The 24,844-nt window shown below is 40.2% G+C and overlaps 1 protein-coding gene across 3 annotated transcripts; it reads left to right on the forward strand.

Annotated features, from left to right (window-relative positions):
• The first annotated feature begins 102 nt into the window (after positions 1-102).
• On the forward strand, positions 103-17,262 carry LOC111565759 (SHC-transforming protein 4). 3 transcript variants are annotated; one of them, XM_035946295.2, is made up of 14 exons: positions 103-389; positions 593-665; positions 750-1,249; positions 3,033-3,103; positions 8,991-9,051; positions 9,179-9,298; positions 9,405-9,458; positions 12,361-12,412; positions 12,533-12,659; positions 12,749-12,941; positions 14,378-14,450; positions 15,987-16,071; positions 16,177-16,324; positions 16,922-17,262. In XM_035946295.2, the coding sequence occupies exons 3-14, from the start codon at positions 752-754 to the stop codon at positions 17,048-17,050; spliced, it is 1,611 nt and encodes a 536-aa protein (XP_035802188.2). In that variant the 5' UTR covers positions 103-389; positions 593-665; positions 750-751; the 3' UTR covers positions 17,051-17,262. The 3 variants fall into 3 exon arrangements, with proteins under 3 accessions (XP_035802188.2, XP_035802187.2, XP_023121760.3); XM_035946294.2 differs by having other exon boundaries at positions 593-661; XM_023265992.3 differs by lacking the exon at positions 593-665.
• The last annotated feature ends 7,582 nt before the right edge of the window (positions 17,263-24,844 follow it).

Genomic DNA, 24,844 nt, shown 5'->3' on the forward strand with positions numbered 1-24,844 from the left:
TGTGTGTTGTACAGCATGAGTCACCCCGGCCGCCTGTGATTGGACGCTAGTTTATGGGTGAGGAAGGGGAGAGAGAGAGCCTTAGGGGCCGTCTGTCAATCTCTCCACCGCTCCATTCACACATTCATCTGCATGCATCGTCATAGAGACAGAGGAAGTGAGCGAGAGCGTCCTCATTCATAAAAAAAAAAAAGTTCATTCATAAAAGCTGCACAATTCTGCTGAGCCTCAGAAAGCAAAGACAGGAGGAGAGGAAAGTTGATGAAGCAGAGCTGGACGCCTGGCAGCTGACTGAGAAAGTGTCCAGGTCAGTAGGATGGAACTCAGCGTGAGCAGAGCGGAGCAGACTGGACTTTAAAGCACACAGGACGCCTCCCAGTCCCACTCTGGTGAGTTGAATCTGGTGGAGAGTGCAGCAGGAGTCCCGTCCAGTAATCTGAGAACACAGGACGCTGCGATAGTTCTCCACAGATCAGCCCATTTGCAATAGAATCGTAACTTAATGTCATTTTATGCTGCTCGTTTCTCTACTGGTCCAGCCTCGGTGTGCAACTCCTTTTGTTTTCTTTTATCTTTCTTTACTTTGTTCCAGTTTTCTCCTCCCTGATTATGAGAGAGCAAACCTTACCCAGGTTCAAATCACAGTCAGGACTCTTACCAGGCAGGTCACTACTTTTGTAGTCCACATCAGCACAATGAAGATCAGTGTTTGCTGCGTGTCTGATTGTAACACTTTCTCTTGTCTGCAGGTATGCTGAAGCGCACTAAATACAGCCGTCTGCGCAACGACTCGCTGACATCTCTGGAGGATCATCCGCAAAGAATGCTACCACTGAAGGGGGACTTTTGCTTGGACTCTGATTTTGCTCAGCTGGATCCCGGGACACCTGCGCACCAGGGAGCATCCACCCTGAGGGACTTCATCCCCCGAGTGGCCAACATCCGACTGCAGAGCCCCATTTCCCTGCGAGGCCTGAGGGGACAGACGGGCAGGGACAGAGCTGTCAGCAGCAAACCCTCCTCCAGGACTGAGAGATTCTGCAGCCACCCTTCCTTCAGCGTCCCCCCGTCGACCGGCCTCATCCACCCGGCTCTACGCTGCATGAAGAGACCCATCACCCTGCATCGGATGGCCAGCCTGCCCTGGACCCCCGGCTGTCCTCCCTGCTCCCCACACGGAGACAATCTGTGCTGTTTGAAGACTTCCTCTGCAGCCGATGACAGCAGAGCGGTTCACCATCACATCAAGGTACCTCTATCCACGCCGTGCATGATTAGAAATGGGTTTAAACCACTACATTTTCTTTACACTCTGCAACAAAGTGCAGCTTACCTCCAAGTAAACCCCACATTTAGTTTAATTCCTGCCAAAACAAACCCATGTGAACACTCTCTGCCTCTCTCTGGTCTATCCACACCATCACTTTGTACGTTCACCCCCTCCCTCCCTCCCTCCCTCCCTCCCTCTCAGATAGAGCTTCCTGTGTAGGCAGTAGTGACTCATCCTGCTCCTCTTCTACTTCAGCTCTGCTTGTGTGTGAGTGTATCTGCTATCAGTGGAGTCCACGCTGTCCTAGAACTGGAGGTGTGTCCGCATGGGTGATTATCAGCGAGCCGAACACTGATGGAAATGAGAACGGACCGTCTGATTGTCCTCTATAAACAATCGCACACACATACATTACACTTCCGCCCACTCACCCCACCCACACACACACACACGCACGTATTGATTTAAGTCTGGTTTCATCAATGGACTTACTCGTCCTGCCTCCAGCCTATAGCGAGAGCTTTACCGGAACAGAGGGCCAATAGAAGCGGCGCAGGCCAAAGTGTATCCGAGCACATGGCCTAAATGTTGCCTGGTTGCTTTGATTGCTGCTCCATCCTCTTTACATCTTGAGAATCAAGCTTTTTTTTTGCCTCACCTATAGTTTGTGCTTCATTCTAATTCACATTACATACACGGTGAACATCATCTAGTACAACCTCACACTCTTGGTTAAAACTCAGTCTTTTTTTTACTGATTTTTTGGGGAGTCCAGCTAAATAATGACTAAAACAGTGAAGAATAGAAACAATAAAAGCACCATAGAAATGTGTAATGTCAGAAAAGAAAAGATGAGGTTTGACTTTTCCTATTTCTCAGGTAGACTTTGAGCCACAAATCAAACCTATTGCCATTATTTTAATTCCAGTTAAAACCATAGACAGGCAACAAAATTAAACCTCAACCCTCGACCCCTACGGTGAGAAGACCCGGCGGCCTTGATATTGATTTTTCGATTCGATTCAGTTTTATTTTATTCAAGTCAGTTCATTGGGATAAATATCAAATTAAAATATTGACAAAAGCAAGAATTGTATAACTCAATAATAAGGTGAACAAATTAGACAACAAATACAATTTAGCAAGTAGAGTAAAAACAAATAATGAATAAGGAGATTTAAAAAGCCACATATTGTGCAGCTAGCTATACTGTGTCCCTTTATTCAATATATTTGGTTTCCATATCATAGAGCTGCAGCTGATCTGTCCACTGAAAAATAATACAGTTCAATACAATACTTATATACTTATCAATGCTGCAAAATTAAAACAAAAAAGTAACAAAAACACTTCCTCTGTGTTGAATCTGTGGTCAGTTGATGTCACAGATTCAAGTGTTGTTTCATAGTATCTATATTTTTTGCTTCTGACCAGTTAAAACTTTAAAATTCTTCTTGCAAACTCTCTCACCTCTGCTGTAGAATGATTTTGCTTCCTTATATTTTTAAACATTATGATTAGAGGCATTAAGAGATAAAGTTATGTAAAAGAGAAGAAACAGAGAAAAGTCATGAAAAGGAGAAATATGTTGTTTTCTTTCTAATCTGTGAAGGACACTTAAGTTGTTGGAGGAACAGGACAGAAGCATTGCCCACATCAGCTCTCTATCTGAGGTCATGTAAGACTTTACTGTGCTTGTTCCCCAGTGTATCATTTTACACTGAAATCAGAGAGTAACTGGTGCTTCGTTGTGTTTTTCCAGTACATGGGCAGCGTGGAGGTGACCCAGTCCATGAGAACCCTCAACTTTAACACGAGAATGCAAGTCACAAGGTAGGAGGTCCTTCCAGGATCACAACACACTCAGAGACACTCACAACAACAACAGCATGAAATACACACACTACCAGTCAAAAGTTTGGACACACCTTCTCATTTAATGGTTTTTCTTTATTTTCATGACTATTTACATTGTAGATTCTCACTGAAAGCATCAAAACTATGAATGAACACGTATGGAATTATGTAGTAAACAAAAAAAAGTGTGAAATAAGTCAGAACGTGTTTTATATTTTAGATTCTTTGCTTTGATTACTGCTTGACACACTCTTGGCTTTCTCTTCATGCGCTTCATGAGGTAGAACCTGAAATGGTTTTACTTCACAGGTGTGCCTTGTCAAGGTTAATTTGTGGAATTTCTTGCCTGGGGTTGGGACCATCAGCTGTGTTGTGCAGAAGTCAAGCTTGCACACAGCCCTATTTGACAGCTGTTAGAATCCATATTATGGCAAGAACCAATCAGGTAAGTAAAGCGAAATGACAGTCCATCATTACTTTAAGAACTGAAGGTCAGTCAGTGCGGAAAATTGGAAAAACTTTGAATGTATCTCCAAATGCAGTGGCAAAAACCATCAAGCACTATGACCAAACTGGCTCCCATGAGGACCTCCCCAGGAAAGGAAGACCAAGAGTCTCCTCTGCTGCTGAGGAGAAGTTCATCCGAGTCTCCAGTCTCAGAAATCACAAGTTAACAGCAGCTCAGATTAGAGCCCAGATAAATGCCACACAGAGTTCTAGTAGCAGACACATCTCTACATCAGCTATTCAGAGGAGACTGAACCAATCAGGCCTTTATGGTCCAATAGCTGCTAAGAAACCACTACTGAGGATGAACAACGAGAAGAAGAGAAACACCGGGAATGGACATTAGACCAGTGGAGATTTGGGCTTTGAACTGATGAGTCCAAATTAGAGATCTTTGTGAGACCAGAAAAGGTGATGGATGGTCTCTACATGCATGGTTCCCACTGTGAAGCATGGAGGAGGAGGTGTGATGGTGTGGGGGTGCCTTGCTGGCGACACTGTTGGGGATTTATACCAAACTGAAGGAACACTGAACCAGCATGGCTACCACAGCATCCTGCAGCGACATGCCATCCCATCCGGTTTGTGTTTAGTTGGACCATCCCTTATTTTTCAACAGGACAATGACCCCAAACACACCTCCAGGCTGTGGAAGGACTATCTGACCAAGAAGGAGAGTGATGCTGTGCTGTGTCCGATGACCTAAACCCACCAGATGGTTTGGAATGAGATGGACTGCAGAGTGAAGACAAAAGGGTCAACAAGTGTTCAGCATCTCTAGGAACCGTTGGAGAACCATTTCAGGTTCTACCTCATGAAGCTCATCCAGAGAATGCCAAGAGTGTACAAAGCAGTAATCAAAGCAAAGTGTGGCTATCTTGAAGAATCTAAAATATAAAACAAGTTTTGACTTATTTCACACTTTTTTTTGTTTATGCCATAATTCCATATGTCTTCATTCATAGTTTTATAATAATAATAATAATAATAATAAATTTTATTTATAAAGCGCTTTTCCAAAAACTCAAAGACGCTGTACATAAAATACAATAAGATAAAACAAAATTGTTAATTAAAATCAATAGATAGTAAAACAAGTTCAAGATAAAATACAGAATCACTTAAGGAAAGCAGATCTAAAAAGGTGAGTCTTTAAAAGGGATTTAAATGTGGTGAGGTTGGTGCAGTCACGGAGGGCATGGGGGAGTGAGTTCCAGAGTGTGGGGGCGGCAATGGCGAAGGCTCTGTCCCCCCAATGTCGCCGGCTGGTCCTGTGCGGGATGGAAAGGAGGTTTGTGTGGGAGGAGCGGAGATTCCTGGGGGGGGTGTAGGGGAGGAGCAAATCGGTAAGGTAAGAGGGGGCAAGATTATGGATGGACTTGAAGGTGAGGAGAAGCAGTTTGTACTGGATGCGGTGTGAAATGGGGAGCCAATGGAGGTTCTGCAGGACGGGGGTGATATGGTCGTGAGAACAGGTTCGGGTGAGGAGTCGGGCAGCAGAGTTTTGAATGAGTTGAAGTTTATTGAGAACTTTGGAGGTGGAGCCGAAGAGAATGCTATTGCAGTAGTCAAGGCGGGAAGTGACGAAGGCATGAATGAGGGTTTCAGCGGCTGAGAAGGAGAGGAAGGGGCGGAGACGGGCGATGTTGCAGAGATGGAAATAGGCAGTTTTGGTGATCTGATTAATGTGGGGTTCAAAAGTGAGGTTGCTGTCAAATATCACACCGAGGTTGCGGATGTGAGCAGAAGGAGATAGGGTGGTGTTATCAATGGTAATGGGGGGGTGGGGAAATGGTGTGAGTGATTTAGGTCCAATAAAGATGAGATCAGTCTTGTCGCAGTTTAGCAGGAGAAAATTTTTCCTCATCCAGGATTTAATGTCGGCCAAGCAGCTGGAGAGAGAGGGGAGGGTGGTGGTGGCGGTGGTGTTGGTGGAGATGTAGAGTTGGATATCGTCGGCGTAGCAATGGAAGTGTAGGTTGTGGCGGCGGATGATGTTGCCGAGGGGGAGGAGGTACAGGATAAAGAGGAGGGGGCCAAGGACCGATCCTTGAGGGACACCATGGGACAGGGGGGCGGTGGCGGATGTGCAGTTGTTGACCTTGATGAATTGTTGTCGATTTGTGAGATATGATGTGAACCAGGTGAGGGCGGTGCCGGTGATGTTAATGGAGGATTGAAGGCGGGACAGGAGGATGGAGTGATTGATTGTGTCAAATGCTGCAGAGAGGTCGAGAAGAATGAGGATGGTGACTTGTCCAGAGTCTGAGGAGAGGAGGAGATCGTTGGTGACCTTGAGGAGAGCAGTTTCAGTGCTGTGATGAGAGCGGAATCCGGATTGAAAGGTTTCATACAGGTTGTTGGAGGTGAGATGAGTTTTCAACTGGGCAGCGACGACACGTTCTAATGTTTTGGATAAGAAGGGGAGGTTGGAGATGGGCCGGAAGTTGTGAGGGGAGGTTGGATCCAAACCAGGTTTTTTGAGGATGGGGGAGACAGAGGCGAGCTTGAGGGGTGAGGGGACACAGCCAGTACTGAGGGAAGTGTTGATGATGTTAGAGATGAGGGGGGAGATAACAGGGAGGCAGTTTTTGAGGAGGTCAGTGGGGATGGGGTCCAGGCAGGATGTGGAGTTTTTAGTTCCAGTGATGAATTTGGGCAGGTCCAGGGGGGAAACGGGCGAGAAGTGGGCCAGGGGGGGAAAGTTCAGAGGGTTTGGTGGAGGAGAGGGGGGATCAAGTGAGGTGGGAGAGGTGACAAGGCTGCTGTGGATGGAGATGATTTTGTTATGGAAAAAAGAGAGGAATAGGTTGCACTTGTCAGTGGTGAACGAGTTTGAGACGGTGTCCGGGGGGGCAAGGAGTTTATTGACAGTTGAGAAGAGGGACTTGGGGTTGTTGGAGCTGGTATTGATCAGGTCAGAGTAGAAAGTGGACCGTGCAGATTTCAGGGCGTCTTTGTATTGTTGGAGGAAGTCGGAGTAGGCTTGACGGTGAACTGTCAGGTTTGTTTTCTTGACAAGACGTTCCAGCTGTCGTTTATGGGCTTTCATGCGGTGGAGTTCGGGGGTGTACCATGGAGCAGAGTGGGAGAAAGTGACTAATTTGGATTTGAGGGGAGCAAGCTGATCAAGACAGGAAGAGAGAGTATGATTATAGTGGTTGATGAGGTCAGTGGGGTTATTGATTGATGGGGGAGGGGAGATGGACAATGCAGTGGTCAGTGAGGCGGAGAATACAGAGGGTTTTGATGCCTTCAGTGAGAATCTACGATGTAAATAGTCACGAAAATAAAGAAAAACCATCAAATGAGAAGGCGTGTCCAAACTTTTGACTGGTAGTGTATCTACACATGAAGATCTAATCATGACGCGGTCTGATGTTTTGCACGTACACAGAGGTAGAAAAACAAAAATACAAAAACGCCTTTATCCTAAATGAATTCAGCATACATCACCCCAATTCAGACATGTGTAGCATATTTTAAAAAATATTTCAAAGGGGGAAATCTAATTAAACGTATAATGTTTCATAAACCGGGGCTTTCTCGTTTGATATTTGCATTCTAGTGCAGGATGCCAAAACACAGCGATCTCTGTTCACAGCAGCACGGCTGAATGATGGGGCAGAAAATCCAATTAGATGAATTTCCTCCTAATGACGTCTCATAGTCTTATTAAAGCAGATTGAGGCAGAGAGACCTCAATGCGTCACACACAATTTGCTTTCAAGGAGGAGAAAAGCTCTTCCTGCTTTTGTGTGTGTGGCTGTTTGTGTGCTTTGACCTCTGTGACCCGACAGTCAGCTCCTCTGAAGACACATGACCACGAGTGTGTTCGAGTGTCACTGCTTCAGTGCTGCAGATGGCAGAGAGACGCATTTTCCCTGCTTTATTCCATATCCTGCAATCATATTCTACTGTGTGAGCAATGTGAGGCGTGTACAATAAATACTATAATCAGTCCTAGTCGTAGTAGCAATACAGCAGTGTAAAAGTATCATCTTGAAAATGTACTAAAGCATCAAAGCTACTCAGAATGATTCATGTCAGTGTCAGAGCAGCTTCCAATATTTAGTTAAATTCTATCTTTTCTTTTTAGCATAGGATAAAAAGTATTTTTATTCCAGTACATTGCATTTCTATGACAGAATTGATGTCATGAAACAACCAAGGGCACAGTATGCTGGAGATGAAAATGATCACAGATCAGAAATCACAAGTCAGTAACAATCATTGGCATCATGTTGTGGGGCGCGTCCATCCAGAGCTGTCCGAAATCATTTCTTGGATGATAAATACATAAACTCCAGCATCCAGCAGACCAATGTCCATTGTTCATCTTTCTCTTGTCATCTGTGGCATTGTGTCATTTAAATAAAGCTGCATTTTAAGGTGTACTTTTAAATTCACTGGTCAAAGGAGTGTCTTGTGTACTGGTCACTTCTGACCAGGGTGTGGGTTAAAGTCATTGCTCAAGAGTTTGTCCCTATAATGATACATTATTGTTGAGACTGTTGAGGTATTATTGACATTCTTTTTTGTGGTGAAAAGAATGTTAGTTTACCCAAATTCTGAAGTTCAGCAGAGTTTTGAGGTACTTTATGTTGTCGTACCCACCACTGTTTACTTCACTACACTGTAGCTGTTGTTGTTGTAGTGTTGTTGTTGTTGTTGATGGTGCTGTTGATGGTGCTGTTGTTATTGGTAGTATTGGTTGTCTTGATGCTGTTGTTGTTGGTGTTGTTGTGGTGTAGTTGTTGTTGATGGTGTTGTTGGTGTAGTAGTTGTTGTTGTTGTTGTTGATAGTTTAGTTGTTTTAGTTGTTGTTGATGATGGTGTTGTTGATGGTGTTGGTGTTAGTGGTGTAGTTGGTGTTGATGGTGTTGGTGTTGTGGGTATTGTTGATGGTGTAGTTGTTTTAATGTTGTTGTTGTTTTAGTTTTTGTTGTTGTTGGAGTTTTTCTTGTTAGAATCTGAAAAGTCACTAAAGCTGTCAAATAACTACAATATTTAGAATGTAAATGAGTAACTGAAGTTGAAATACCTCAAAATGTCACTAATGTATAGTACCTGAATCCTATTTAGTAACATTCTCCCAGTGCGTACAGTGCTACTGTTGTATATAAGATTACAGTACATGCTAGTTCACTGTAGATGAGTTTCCAGGAATAAAAGTTCCTTCCTCGAATATTTTCACATGCAAGTCACATGTTAGCAGGAAGCAACATATTTACAAAGGTATCTCTGTGTTCAGTGTGTCTCAGTGTGTACATGCTAATAATGTGTGTGTGTGTGTGTGTGTGTGTGTGTGTGTGTGTGTGTGTGTGTGTGTGTGTGTGTGTGTCTGTTTGTGCAGGGAGGCGATCAGCAGACTGTGTGAGAGGACATCAGCCAAAACAGCAGTAAAAACTAAAAGGGTAAGGCTCCAACACACACACACACACACACACACACACACACACACACACACACACACACACACACACATAGCAATACAACCAACAGAAGCAGAACTGCAGTAACTGTGATTTCTGTCATCGTCAGCCTGTATGTAAGAGCCTGTCGGCTGTTCTGGGTCAAATCAACCTGCAGTTTTCTGGCAGCAGAGTCATCGTCACCGTCTCCACAGACAGTGTGACTCTGATCTCTGCCTCGTCTTTACAGGTGAGAGCTTCAGCTACAGATTCAACGACATTTTAACCGCCACATGTGCATTGATGCGTATAAACGTTTCCTTTCTTTGTATTTGTCCCTCTCTTCTCTTATGCAGAAGATTGCCCGACACCCCATGCAGGCCATTTCGTTTGCCTCAGGAGGAGACCCGGTACGTTCACATTCTCACATGTACAAACTCATTCATGGTTCAAGCATGTGCACACACACACACACACACGCATGTACACACAGCGAGTAATTGGATTTAGTTTGATTACTGCTTGGTTTACTGCCATTCGTGGAACATTGAATTATTTCCTGCCTCAACTCTTGATCATTCTATATTTTTAATTGGCGGTGAGTGGTTTAGGGTCTGTAATTATCAAACATAAGACTCTAATGAAAGAGAAAAATCCCTCTTTTTGCAAGAGTACAGGCTATTTATCAAATCTTCCTGCTAATACACCTAAAGAACCCCAAACATGTCTTAAGATCCCTCTTCAGTGGTTGATTAAACCCCAAAATACTTGTCCATGTGTATAAAGTTGCACATTTAGAAGATTTTCCCATGAAAATAAACCCTTTCTGCCAAAAAACAGCATTAACCCTCTCTAAAATCACTAGAATTGAGCTGAATCTTCTATTAAAACACAACTTACAGCTGTTTTGTAATGGTTTGTGTGTGTCCTACTGTATATGACAAGTAAATCCAGCATGGTCTGTCTTTAGTTATAGAGTCATTATTTTAGTTTGATTACTTAGAAGTCAAAATTTTAACTTTTAGAGGACAAATCTCACTCTGGTATAGTCAAGGAAAAAGAGAGATTTACTGCATGTCAAAGTTCCCCCAAATGTCTCGTATCCATAGAGCTCAAAGCTGTTCAGTGTTTCAGTTATTAAGCTGCTCCTGATTGAATTTGGTTGTTTTTGAGGCGGAAATTTAAAAAAAAAAAAAAAAAAAAAAAAAAAAGGCCTCAGGCTTGACAGGATAGGAGACTTTGTCTGTAATCAATTTGTTTGCGTCTTTATTGTCTGCACTGGTCAAAGTGACACTAAAGTCCTTTTATTAAAGTACTTCCCTGACACACCTCCTCTACCATTTTCCCATTCATGTATATTAGAAATACATTACAATGCTATCAATTTCACATTTTAATAGCAACCTTAATGGGATTTTAAGGATTTCACATGAATAAAATGAAGATTTGCTTGTGATAAGTGTTTGTATATCTATGACTCAAATAGGTTTTATTGTTGTTTTTTTTTTGTTTTCATATTCCTGCTACAAGCTCATTTCCACTTTAAAAGTTACTCATCCACTCACGAAAGACTCACTTAATAAATCTCTGGTATTCTTCACACACAGCAAATTAGCGCTTTGCTCCTAATTTGGCCCATTTTAACACCCTTAAATCTAATTCTTTGGATAATTCATTACTATAAGCAGCAAATCGTGAAATCTTCTGTGAATTAATGCACCCATCAATGCAGGAATGAGCCAAGTGTGTTTGAAACCAACTGCTCCTTTCTGTTTTACTGCTTTGTTCCTTTGTGCCCACATTATTTCCATGTGACAGAACTTGGGTTATTCACACTGAGTGAAAATTTCCTGTAACCTAAATGCCTATAATGGATAAAAAAAAATCAATGCAGCGCTATTAATCTGTGAGCAGCCAACAGGACATGTCAGTCCAGCTCAAACTGTGCTTCACTTATCTTTGTTGGCATCCATGAGTTCACTTTTTCAGTTTGAACACCTTTTGTGATTCTAAACGCTGTGTGCACGCTGAAATATTTCATTTTATTACAGCACCATGGCACCAAAAATGTGAGAGAACAGGAAGGAAGTTTCTCTGCAGCGAAGCTATAGATGGGATTATAGCCGGCTGTTTAATTAATTAGCTAAAATAATCTTGTAGCGCACTCTAAGCCTCTGCTCAGTTGGCTCGGGCACATGGAAGATAGCAGAGGGAATTAAAATCAATCTGCCACAGAAGCTGTATGGAGAAACATATTCAGCTGAATCTGCTCTTGTATTAGTGTCAGACTGGTGGGGAGAGAATACATTAAACAGACAATACATTAAACAGACAATACATTAAACAGACAATACATTAAACAGACAATACATACAGAAGACCATCAGCTGGGAACGTCTGCGCCACTGAGCTACATTAAGAATGTAAAGGCTGATTACAGATCCGAAACCCACCTGATAAGCAGCTTAAACTATGAACAGACACTGTCCAGAGGTTCATTAACACTCATGCAGGAACACAAAACAAACCATACAGAGAATTACAGGTAGAGTCTATGATTCTGACTCTGTCTGTCCCAAATGTGAGAAGGAGTTTCTTGTTATTCATCTGGGAACAAAAACCAAACTGAACACCTGATTTCAATTTTGGTTTAAAAAGACTTTAATTTCCAAATGCAAACAACATCACCCCAAACCAAAACTAGACCCTTCTTGACAGTTTTGGGGGGTTTTTGTTTGTTTTTTGATTCTGACTCCCGAAGCAGTTTTTCCATTTTTCTTTTTGAAACAAAGGACAGAAATGAAAAACGAATGAATTCCAGATTATCCAGAGATACTTAGATCAGGTTGCTGCTAAGAATTATTTTTTTTAAAACTTCTGGCATCTTTGCAAAATGAATTTTACTCAAATCAGTAGAAATTGTCATTTCTGATGCAGAAAAGTTCTATAGAAGCCTATGAGAAAACGACTATTTCTCACTTGATTTGTTACCTTGGTAAACATTTTTCTAATGACTTTATCATCTAAATTGCTACTTCCAAGCCTCTTTCAATGCAACATGAACTTGATTTTGTAAATTACGGTCCTATTTATGGTAAAATAGACGATAAAGCAGGGTATACTTTAGGGCCCTTCAGGTTGTTACTGTATTGGCAAGTATAGTGTTCTTGATTTTCAGTCAGATCCACCACTTGCTCGTTTGGTTTAAAAAAAATTAAACTGCCAAACTTTGGTCACTATAGGAATCTTTTATATAGAATCTATGCTTTTAAGTCATGCCTTTTTTATATTTTCCTCTGTATTTGTGTGCAGGACATGGTGGATTACATCGCTTACGTTGCCAAGGACCTCGTCGATCAGAGAGGTAAAGTGAAGGTTTTGTGCTTCAAGCCTATCATTATGATGAGTTGAGCTTTCATTGTGTAAATGCACAAAACATACTGTGATTCCTGTCAACAAACGTTTCTCTTGCCCTCCCTGGCAGCCTGTCACATCCTGGAGTGTCCTCATGGTCGGGCCTCTGAGGTCATCAACAGCATCGGTCGGGCCTTCGAGACTCGCTTCAGACAACTCCTCAGTCAAACGCCGCCGCTGCTCTCCACCAGTCCCAGGTTGTTCTACGATTAATGTCACAGCACACAGTGAACCATCAGACTGTACGTCCTCAGCATCTGAACATCGTGTAAACCTCTCCATGCAGCTCAGCGGTGAGAATCTGCCACAAACGGAGCCCAGACGAGACGATAAAACACCAGAAAGCCAAGAAGGAAGGTGAGGTCGTCGAACGCCGTGACTACTACAACGTCATCCCAGGAAAGACGCCTCCTCCTGGTGGAATAGAAGATCTACGGATCACAAGGGAGGAGAACAAACAAGAAGCTGACTTACAGAGGGTGAGAGTTTACTGTAAAACCAAAAACATGTTTAATCAGTCTGTATACGTATTGTAACCTTGGCAACCAAAGTCTGACTAGAAAGAAGAACTCAAAACAAGTCCAGATTGTTTTCTCCAAAGCCTTCAACCACATCCTGTGATCTTCTCCAGCATATTAAATTGCTCAGTCGTCACGGAGATGGCTTAATTGTTTTAATATCAAAACGATTATATTATGTAAGTACACAATACATCTTGGATTCTTCTCTGTATAATGACGGCTTCCACTGCAGAAGGTCACAGGCTTTGGTTATTAGCTTCAGAAACGAGCTGATCTTGTGTTGGTCATTTAGATGATTTACTTCACAGTGGTGGTGATTATGGTTAATGTCACAATGCTTATATTTTCAGTAGTGAACTGAATACTTTCAAGACACCCTCTCATAAAAATCTAGTTTTTTTGTGTTCGTATCACATCCAAATGGTGGGTTTTATTGCTTGAAGACACATCATGAGCAAAATAAGCATCCAACACCACGACTGAGCATTTCTACCTCGAAACATTATGTAGGAATTTATTACATGAACTCATCTTTTCCAGTTAATTTAAATATACAAATTTTGTTAATTTCTAGTCAATCGAACTAAGAATGCCTACTTTATTTAAGTTTATAAGACACAAAACTAACATAAAAGCAGACTTTCAAGGATATCCTGCGACTCAAACATGGTGAAAACTTTCTGTGTCTTAGATCTTTCTTACATCAAGTTATGGTTGTTTCTTTTATAATAATCAAAGCAATTCTTGCCAAAACAAAGATCCTTTCTAGTGAGTGAAAAATGGCTTTAATAGCTGAGACTTTTTAAGCATAGAAAATGGAAAAGAAAAGCAAACCTATCTCCAACTACTGTCTTTTTGACTGCTTGATTTAATAGTTTTTTTAAATTTTGTGTTCTTTGGTTCTGTTAATTTAACTCAGCTAGTTTTGCAAAAAAACCCCAAAAAACTCCAAATGTGTAACTAATACACAGCTCTGAGCTTCTGGAAGAGGGATTTTAAAGTAGAGTGGGCTTCTTGAATAATCCTGTCATAATATAAACATTCACACATGGACTTTTAGATTGTTTTTTGTTCAGGATCATTTCACTGAGCACAAACTTCCCCACATTTACACGTTGCAGTGACTGTCTACTGTAGTTTTATCTGCTGCTCCCTGAGGAGAAGCAGTTGAGGTTTTAAGTGCCTTGCTGAAGGGCACAGCGGTGGTTGGTAATAAGAGATGCACTTCTGCGCTCCTCATCCACTTCCCAGAATAGTTGTGCCGGCCTGGGAAGTGAGACAGCAGCTTTCCTGTCATTACAACACATGTCTAACCTTTAGGCCATCGCTGTCCCTGAATGCTCTCAGACAGACGCAGTCTTGTGTGAATGACTCATCTGCTGCTGCTGTTGCAGGTCTGTTTGTCTCCACCGGTTTCCCTCTATGAGAACTGCTCTGTCACTGAAGAGGCTCCAGCTCCACCTGCAGGTGAAACCACAAATATTCCTCCAGACCAGCTTCAAATGTGTCTGAATAATGTATGTGTCTGTTTGCATATATGTAACTGTACTGAAAGCAACTAGATATATTTACTCACTTCCTTTATTCAAGTACATTTTGGAGGAAACTGTACTTTACTTGAGTCAAAGCAAACAAAGTAATTATGAGATTTTATTCTGAGTGAAAACAGGCATTTATTGATCTCTATTGGTGGAATCTTAAAGCTTTCCAACATCAGAAATACAAGCAATTCAAATTATTCCCACTTTTACTACCATTAAAGTGATGCACACATTGATGCATCAATAATTATGCATATATACAGTAAAATAATACTTAGGATGTTAAAATCCTAAGTATATTTTCCCTCTCCGGGGTCTTTCTGCATGGAGTTTGCATGTTCTCTCTGTGCATGCGTGGGTTTCCTCCGGGTTCTCCGGTTTCCTCCTCCAGTCTAAAAATATGCTGAGGTTTATCGATTATTCTAAATTTGCCCATAGGTGTGAATGTGAGTGTGATTGTCTGTCCTGTTGTTACCGTAGTGTTTTAAAGTTATTTTCTTGTTTTTTACTGTGAAGCACTTTGGTCACCCTTTGGGCTGTTATGAAGGGCTATACAAATAAACTTTGATAGATTGATTGATTGATTGATTGACTGATTGATTGATTGATTGACTGATTGATTGAAAATGGGACATTTTGAACAACAAGTACTTTTACTTTTAATACTTTAGGTGTATTTTGATGCCAACTGTTCTGCATTTTTACAGAAGTAAACTTTTGACAGCCTGGATTTTTACTTTTGATGGATTATTTCTGCACTGTGAGAGCACTATTTTTACTTAAGTTAAACATCTGACTGCTTCTTCTGCAATTCTGTGCATGGTTTGGACAAACTTAGTGTAAAATGATTGAGATAGAGTCAAATTTAATTCAACATGTAGTGCATGACTTACTAAAACTCTGTTAAATGTCTTCAACCAAAGCGTAACATTAGTTTAAACCCCAACAGAAATGAATACAGGTCTCAAACAACCTTAAAGAGTAGTGCCATTACTGCTACATACAGCAGCTTACATGCATTTAAAGCATATTTCATTTTTTTAAATTGGTAGTCACAGAATTTGAAAACAAAAAGATGCCACCAGAAAGCTTTTTTTTTTTTTTTAGCATGCTCCCAGGTTTGATAGCATCTCCAACGTTTGTGTTGGCCGATTAGACTTTTGTTTGGCTTGTAATGCCTTAAACATTTCTAGTGAAGTCCCTCGACTCGGTTTTCTGGATTAAAATGCAGCCATTAAAACCCCTAAATTATCAATTCAAAATCAAACACAACGTTTAGATTGAGTTGATTGAATCTAGAGATATTTAAACGTGGTTTTAGATGAAGATTTGATTTCTAGAATCTGGCCAGTCTATACAACACGGTTAAAGATTCGGTGCAAGAGAATAGTGAAAAAATAGAAAAAAAAGATAAAATCTTGTTTTAAAGTCAATATTTTTCCTTCTACTTTGTCTCCATCAGTGCGATCTGACATTGAACAGTTCCCTCCTCTGTCTGAGACTCGTGTCCAGAACCCGATCCAGGAAGAAGAATGGTTCCACGGCAGGTGATTCATCAACATCTCTGCATCTTCTCTTCCATCAGTGACTCATTAATGTCCGCTAATGTCCCTCATTCTTTCTCCGGTAACTTTGTGTGTCTTTCCTCCCAGGTTAGGAAGGGAGCAGGCCGAGTCCCTCCTCACCTGTAGTGGAGATTTCCTGGTCAGAGAGAGCAGCTCAGCCTCCGGTCAGTACGTCCTCAGCGGTATGGAGGGAGCCACGGTGAGACACCTGCTGCTGGTGGACCCACATGGACAGGTAGAGCTGTGAGATTTGAAATACACATGAATGAAAAAGAGGAGAATGTGTTCAGAGTTTAACCCTCGTGTCGTCCTGCGGATCAAAATTGACCTGTTTTAAAGTTTGAAAATGTGGGAAAAAAATACATATTTTCACAGTGAAACTTCTGATGTCCACATTTTCAACATTTTTGGGAAATCTTTGGACATTTTTTGGTGGAAAAAAAAATCAATGTTAAAAATGTTTCTTAAAAACATCGACAAAAACATGGATTTTTTTGTGAATGTTCTTAAAGAAAATATTAGAAGTTTTACTGATATATATGGAATCACTTCAGATATTATTAGGAATTTTTTTGAAGATTTTTACTCATTTTTTGAAAATATTTACAAGAATTTTCTTGCCAAATTTGGGGAATTTTTTTTCTAAATAAAACTTTCAATGGAAACTTTTAAGGAATTTTCTTCCTGAAGGTTTTGCAAATTTTCAGAAATTTCTGAAATTTTTTGCTGAATTTTGCGATTTTTTTCAGACAAGAAAACAATATTTTTTGGTGCCCATAAATGAGGACAACAGGAGGGTCAAGTATGTTGTCTTTGTTTTGTGTGCGACCAGGTGCGAACACGTGACCAGGTGTTTCTGAGCGTAGGCCACCTTGTGAGGTTCCACATGGAGAACCAGATGCCCATCGTCTCTGGAAGCAGCGAGCTGTGTCTCAAACAGCCGATCCTGCAGTCGCACTAACATCCACAGAGTGAGGCACAATGCAAAAACACTTCAAACCCTTCTGCTGCCTGAAATATTAAAAACAGATGAGTCCTGTCAACACGCCAAACTTCATTTCCTGGGGCGATTAGTGAAAACTGCCTCAGCTTGTTGGGACAATATTGCGTTATCTGGTCATTCTAATACTGTGTCAGTTTGATTTTTCTAACATGAGTAAATTCTCAACTCCCTCTCTGTGTCTTCTTGCCTGTGTTTAGAGCAGAACTTCCCGTCTCCCTCTCAGGCTTAATGTTCTGCTGTTTACTCAGAGTCCAAGCAGCAGTTTCTGGTGTTGGAAGGAAATTACCATAATGTTGGCAGACTTTCCCAATCATTTTTCACATGCTAAATTTGTATTGTGCTCATTTGTTTAGATTTTTTCTTTTCTTTCTCTTTTTGTTATCATTTCATGTTCCCATTTCCCATGCTTGACTTTTGGAAATAACTTTTCATCCCACTTATTTCTCACATCCTGAACACGGAATTCAAATGCTCTTTGTTTGCCTCAGATAAATTGGCAAATGCACCGATAGTTCCTTATGAATTTTGGTGAAATATATCTTCAGTTTTTTTCACAGAATAGATTACTAGACTTAGCTTTTTTGTTGAACTTTAACCACAAAAACACAACTTTACAAAACACACAAAAATCCAAGGATTCACTCCAAAATCTCCATTAACATCATGAAATTTGTAGTACTTATTGTTACTCAAAGCCACTAAATGCTTCCAAGATGTTTTTTTTTCTGATATCACAACAATCAAACAACACTAAATACATAGCTACAAGGTCAAAATTATAAAATCAAAATGGAAAATATTCAATTGACGCTGTATTCACAACATAATTTTAGCCATTTTTTTTTCAGAACAAGTCAAAAAGTGTCAAACTTTAGTTGGATTTCTTGCTTCTGTTATTCTACTGTAAACACGACAAAAACCTTTAAAACACCTAAAAATCATATGTAGATAGATATGTGAATTTTAATTCAACTTATGAAATACAAGCCATCCCACTGGTGCATTTCTATATTCTATACTGCAACACTTTGCGGCCAATAAAGACACTGATTTTCTCAAGATGATAAATTGCTCCAGTATGTACTGCTTCATCTTAGTAAAAAATAATTTAAAAAATAAAAATAAATTAAAAATAAAATTAATTAATTAAATGCACAGGCTCTATACTGTAAAATAATAACATTTTAGATATGTTTTTAACTGTAATTTTACAGATTTACAGATAATTAGTAAAATCACAGAATTTAATTACATTTTATATGTTAACCATTTTAAAAAAATATGAAAATGTGCATCATTCATTTGGGTTAAAATTGAATTTTGACACCTCCATATTCAATTCAGACTAAATTCAGAAATCACTGTCAATGCCGTTGCCATAAAATATATACTGAATTTTAAAATATGATTTATTTAATCGATATATTCCTCCTACTTCCCGTAGTCATTATTAATTATTGGGTCATTGTTTTATATTATTATTATTATCATTATTTTTAGGTCACAGTAAGCCTTCACGTAAAAATATTTATTATGACAATGAAGTATTAAACTTTCTCACTGTCTGGATTCTTGGAGCCACAAGATGGCGCTGTCACTCTTCACAAGAGTTCTTTCAGCCTCATCATGAACCAAAATACACTTTTAAATGGTCAAATACCATCTGGTGAGATTTCTAAAAACTGCATTTTCCCATCATCACATGTATACACATTTAGAACGTCTTCATGAGGTAAAATGGCAAAAACACATCTGCTGGAACCGCAGACTTTAGCTGCAACAACCTCTGATGGTTATTTCTTGAAGCAGATGTGTGTCTGAGTGAGCAGTAAAAATGGCTGGTAGTAAACAGCCTATAATAAATGCTGCAGCCCCTCTCCCTCAGTTTTCAGCATCCTGTCACTTGTAGATTTTGGTGAAGTAAAGATGACTGCGTGTATGTATGCAGTCGGCTGTTTTCGAGGCTGCAACTCTCGCCGTCCTCTGAGAGGCTCGGAGGGTCTCGCCCACATTAATCACCCTCAGAGCAGCTTGTTGGGCTGAGATTGGAGAGAAACTGGCAGCTGATGGGGAGAGAAGCAGCTCTGCTCAGGACTGATACAAGAAAAAGATAAATGCCGAGACTGTATCTGAAGAAAAACAACACTTGAAGCGTTTCTGCTCAGATAACTCAAAGCAAAGAATTCACATGCTTCTTTACTTCCCACAATTCTTAGCCTAGGAGCTGTCCAAAACTCCCAAAAGGTGTTTCCCCTGCTCTTTCCTACACCCTTAATGCACAAATTAAACGCGATCATATGTGCATTATTTGATTTCGACTCGGCCCAAACTGAAAATCAGATCATGTGTTCATATGAAAAGGCTTTCACAAGTGTGAAGTGAAGTGATTTTTCATCCAGCTGAAGTGGTTTCCCCCCTTCTATTACGTCCCTGTGGATTTTCTGTGAGTCACACGGACCTCACCCAGAACAACTCACCAAGAATAACAATGATCTAGTGTGTGATGCCATTCTTTCAGACTTGTGAGGCCTGCTGACGGTCACATGTTGTCAAACCTGTGAGGTCACCGTTCGACCTCCAACCCCTCATTAATGTCAGAGCAGCAGCTGGTCACCTGTGTGGTGTTTCTGAACGAGCAGTGGTGGGAGGAACACGGGCTGGGTGAGTGTTTGAGTGATTGTCTTTGAAGAAGTCATCAGCAGCTGGCTAGAAACTCACAAAACAGTCATTTTACTGCGATAGAAAACCAGAAATTTTGGATAAAAATATCATGCAAGATGATGCTAATGTTTAGCTCCATGTTCTTGTGCAAGATGAAAGAAAAGAGAAGCATATTTTTTATGGTTTAATACAGGGTTCTCAAACTCATTTTAGTCCAGGGGCCACATTCAGCCCAATCTGATCTCCAGTGGGGTGGACCAGTAAAAAATTTGCATAAAAATCTAGAAAAAAACACAACTCCAAATTTTTTGTTTGTTTTAGTGCAAAAAAAAAAATCATATTTAAGAAATTATCTTTTTACAAAACATTTTAAACTTGAAATTTCTTAAGAAAAATAAATTCAATTTCAACAATATTAAGCCTCGGTTTAATATTGTTTCAGTGTCATGTAGTATTTTACTTTATGATCAAAATGACAAAAAAAAAGACAAAAAGCAACAAGAACAAGATAAAAGATTACAAAAATGAGACACAAAATGACAAAAAAAATGAGACAAACAACATGATTTAAAACAAAAAGGCGACAATAAATCTGACAAAAAAGTTACAAAGGGACAAAAAATTACATAAATGACACAAACGAGACAAAACAATGAATAAAGCAAAACACAAAATGACAAAAAATAAGACAAAAAACACAAGCGACACAAAAAGGAAACAACAAAAACATGATAAAATATTACAAATATGAGACACAAAATGTCAAAAATAAGACAAACAACACGAAATAAAACAAAAATGAGACAAGGAATATCACAAGTTACAAAGGGCTGGAAAAATTGACACAAATGAGACAAAAACTGACAAAAGCGAGAAACAAAATGACAAAAAAAAGACAAAAAACACAAGCGAGACAAAAAGGAAACAAAACAACAAATTTTTTGCTGATTTTTTCGATTTTTTTCAGTCAAGGAAACAATATTTTTTGGTGCCTGTAAATGAGGAAAACATGAGGATTAACTTGTGGCTGATTTATGCATAAATATGTAACATGTTTTCACAAAAGACATTTTTTTTACCAACTCCTGTTTCTATGAAGATGACTGTGAATAATCTGAAAATTGATGGACAATGACAGAAATTTCATTTGCTACCATTCTGATAATTGACTTTCAATGAAGTATCTTTTTAAAGCAAACATGACCCAAAGATGAGCGGCTGCAGCTTCTCTAGTTGTGTGACAGTCTGCTGTCTTGTAGATGTTTGTTGAAACTAATTAATCAATCTGAATGTCATCTGTTGATAACATATTGTTATGGTAAGTACAGACTGTGACATTTTCAGTGATTTCCTGATACTTTACAGACCAAAGAGGTCTTAAATTAATTGATAAAACAATCAGTTTACAAATTGCTTATTAAAATATTTGATAGTTGAAATAAAATTTCCACTATATATTTACATATATGATATAATCCCTGTCTAACTTTTGTAATCCTGTAAACCAGTGATTAAACTTACTAAATAATGTGCAGCAGCTGCCACAAGTGACTGCCGTAAATCATTTTATGATAATGTAATTAAACATCTCTGATGAAGTAATCGCCTCCAGTAATTGTTATGCAGAAGCTCCTTCTTCCGCCTCTGCAACAAGACACTGCACTTTTCTTCAGGCAGGAGGTTAAACTGAGAGTCTGCAGCTCAAACTACAGTAGGAAGTTAACCTTAAATTATTAAACCACGTGTTGTGTGTGCATTTGTTAGTGCATGTGTGTTTATTTGTCGAACCAGGCCAGTGATATGACAGCCTCAGAAACAGGAAATGATAAACATTCAGAATAATCTTCAGGTTCTGTGGCTTTGGTTCAGATCCAGAGCATTAAAAAGCCTGAACTCTTTGAATTCCTTTGCTGAATAAACTTGAGTGCTGATGAGCCTGAGGGCATTAACTTTATACACACACACACACACACACACACACACACCTACACACACACACACACACACACACACACACACACACACACACACACACGCACACACACTGTGCATATGACAAAGCATTCCCAGACCCCGAAGCGCCTTAATGGAACAATTAAAGTCATAAAAAGCGCCCAGAGTACGAGAGCATGAAATTGTTCCTCATTTCAATGTTATCAGAGTCACACAGAGTTCAGATCTGGAAGGAAACAAAGCAAGTCTTGGCCACTGACTGGGCCATGTTGCAGCAGTTACCGCTACGCCAAAATCTACATGTATGTTCCTCCAGAGACAGAGCCGACGAGGAGACATGTGAGTCATGTGAGGACTGCAAACAAATGCACACAAACAAAGAGACCAACGGCTTTCTGAGCCTGGTTCTGTTTCCTGTTTCCACAAGTCAGGAACCAGTGAAGGCGTGTTGCAGAGGGGCGAGCCAAGAGCCTCTGTTAAATGAGTATACAGTGAGTTGCTGTTGGCCGGACTTAGTGCAGAGTGGATAAGTGTGTGTTTAACCCCCACAGCGATCGCCTCACTCCTCAGCAGTGCTCGACTTGAGCTTTTACCTCCCTCTGCTCCCAGGCCTTGGCCCTCTTACCCCGGCCTAGCATGACAGCTCTTCTTGGTAGCTGCGATGGGTGTGTGTGTGTGTGTGTGTGTGTGTGTGTGCACTGCTGGCAGGCCGTTCTGACCGGAAACACACACTCACATGCACAACACACTTTGTCCTCAAGCGCGACATGCCCCAGAGTTTCTTTACCTCTTCCAAATCTTCATCTTTCCACTCTCGCTTTATCACTACCCCGCTGGAAACTAGGTCAATGTCAGTTCATGTCATTAGCTTCTGTTCCAGCTGCGTGCGCTCTTGTGTGTATGTGTGCACGTGATCGTGTTCGGTTAGCAGCCATGCTTATCTGCCACTTGGCTTAAGAAATGCCTTGAAAATGTTTGTTTTCATGCTCTGGATTGGGATCGAGTCTGCATTTGTGTGTGTGTGTGACACGGTGATGATGAGGGGGTGGGGGATTCCAGGATTCTTGCACGAGGCAGCAGACAGATGTGGGAGACTTGAATCAAAACTGTTTTGTTGGCCGACTTCAAAAAGCGACTTTTCCTCCTGTGTTGGTCTCTTGTTGCTTTCCATTCCTCTGCTGTTCCCTCATGCTTTGGCCAGCAGCTCACACTTTTCCCTTGGATATCAGGCAGGATGGATGTTTCAGTGAATCTTTGTCATGCTGAACTTTCTGTTTGGGGTTCTATGGACCCAATGGCCTCTTTAGCTGCTCAACAAACAGACTTACTGTTACTTTATTACCTTTTAGAATAAATTTAGGAAAATTGCTTATTATTAGGGATTGTCTTTGGCCTTGATCCAATCCAAGTCATTTAATAGTATCTACTAACACTGAGTCACAATCCAATACTTCTTTCTTGGAAAATACACACTTCAGGTAAGATAAGATAAGATAATATAAGATAATATGATATAATATAAGATTTACTTTATTCATCTCAGAGGAAATTATTTTGCCAGACTACAATACAATAAACAAAGGTTAGAGGAATATACACAATTACACAGAGGTTAGTAGTAAAATAGAAATAACAATGACTACAAAGTACAAAATGCAAGGTTTCTAAAAGTGTTTGTGTGAAGTGTCTTAAGTGTGTAAAGTGTCTTAATTCAAGTTATTGAAATCAATGTATATACTTGACAACTGAACACCTGAATATGCATTTCTGCATCCAAGCTGCTCCCAAATGTTACATATATGGTCATGAACCTTGTTGTAAATCTCCAGTAGGGCACTGTCTGAAAGGTAGTGTTAGAGGGAAAGGTGTATCAAGCTTGGTAAGCTCCAATAACCTGTATTCTCTACGTACATAGAGAAAGTATTTTAGGTTAGCTGTAGTACCTGGCTGCACCAATAGGTGGAGTTCTTACTGTTTGATAAACCAGGCCCACAGGTAGTGTTATATTGGCCAGTAGAGGTCATTGTAGAGGCTCAGCTATCAATGGGCCACCATGAAAAAGACTTCTGTGACGCTTAATGGTCTTGTGCCCTTATGTTTAATACCAGCTGGAATCAATTAGGACAGCAGTCCAATATCCCAATGGTTTATGCTGCTGCTAATTATTCATTTACAAAACTATTCAAAATTTGCATCCCTAGTGTTCTGCAATAAATTGTTCTCTCCCTTATTTGAAAAATCTATCTAAAGTCTCTTAGTAAGGTGTTTGTCCACCATGTACAGCCAGCATAGCTTCCAGGTGCCTTGGAAATTACTCTCCAAGCCTCTGGAAATGAGGTATTTCCGCATTTAGCTTGTACTAATCAAATCATTCAGTGACACCTCGTGCCCTGTGGATGGGGCCATTGTCATCCTCAAGGCGACCATTTCCATCAGGATAGAAATGTTTCATCATAGGATAAAGATGATCACTTAGAACAGCTTTGTATTAATTTGCAGTGATCAGTCCCTTGAAAAGAATGAGTGAAACCAAGCATGGCAGCAAAATGTCATTTCTCAAATGTGACCATTGTTGTAGGGTTAAAATTTTTCAATTTTTCCTTTAATTTTTCACCCTCTGATAAGTATATTTCTTTGTGTGTCAAAGCCTTTTTTTCATCCATCCATCCATCCATCCATCCATCTGAGGCATGACGAGGAGTCTACAATGGGACGATTTACCTCTTCAAAACCTTTCTACATATTGGGTCATGGAATAAAAGTATTTGAAGAAATCACACATTACTGTTATTATTAGTCATGCTGCTCTGTGGCTGGCACTGTGAGTCATTCAGTTGGTCCTCCCCTTTGGTCCAGACTGAAATACAGCAACAACTGTTTGATGAATTGTCATGAAATTTTGCAAAAACATTCCCACACAATAAATTCCACTAACTTTCACCATGTCCTGACCTTTTATAGGTCAATGACATCACTTTTATCTCAACGTCTTCTAGATAAATTGGCAACACATTTGTATAGACATTCACGTTCTTTTTGGGATGGATTGGAATACATTTCAAAATTTCAGTTTGTAAAATACTTTGACCCAGCACCTGCATAAGTAATGACGTATTTGACAATCCCATTGTTTTTTGC

The sequence above is a fragment of the Amphiprion ocellaris genome, chromosome 1, assembly GCF_022539595.1.
Source record: "Amphiprion ocellaris isolate individual 3 ecotype Okinawa chromosome 1, ASM2253959v1, whole genome shotgun sequence".
Classification (NCBI taxonomy): Eukaryota; Metazoa; Chordata; class Actinopteri; family Pomacentridae; genus Amphiprion; species Amphiprion ocellaris.

What these genes read in the sequence shown, in the direction of transcription:
- LOC111565759 (XM_035946294.2), top strand. Translation starts at nt 610, where the DNA reads ATGAGAGAGCAAACCTTACCCAGGTTCAAATCACAGTCAGGACTCTTA. An exon ending in ACGAGAATGCAAGTCACAAG is followed by an intron (nt 3,104 to 8,990) that starts GTAGGAGGTCCT and finishes CTGTTTGTGCAG; the next exon opens with GGAGGCGATCAGCAGACTGT. An exon ending in CTGCTCTCCACCAGTCCCAG is followed by an intron (nt 12,660 to 12,748) that starts GTTGTTCTACGA and finishes CTCTCCATGCAG; the next exon opens with CTCAGCGGTGAGAATCTGCC.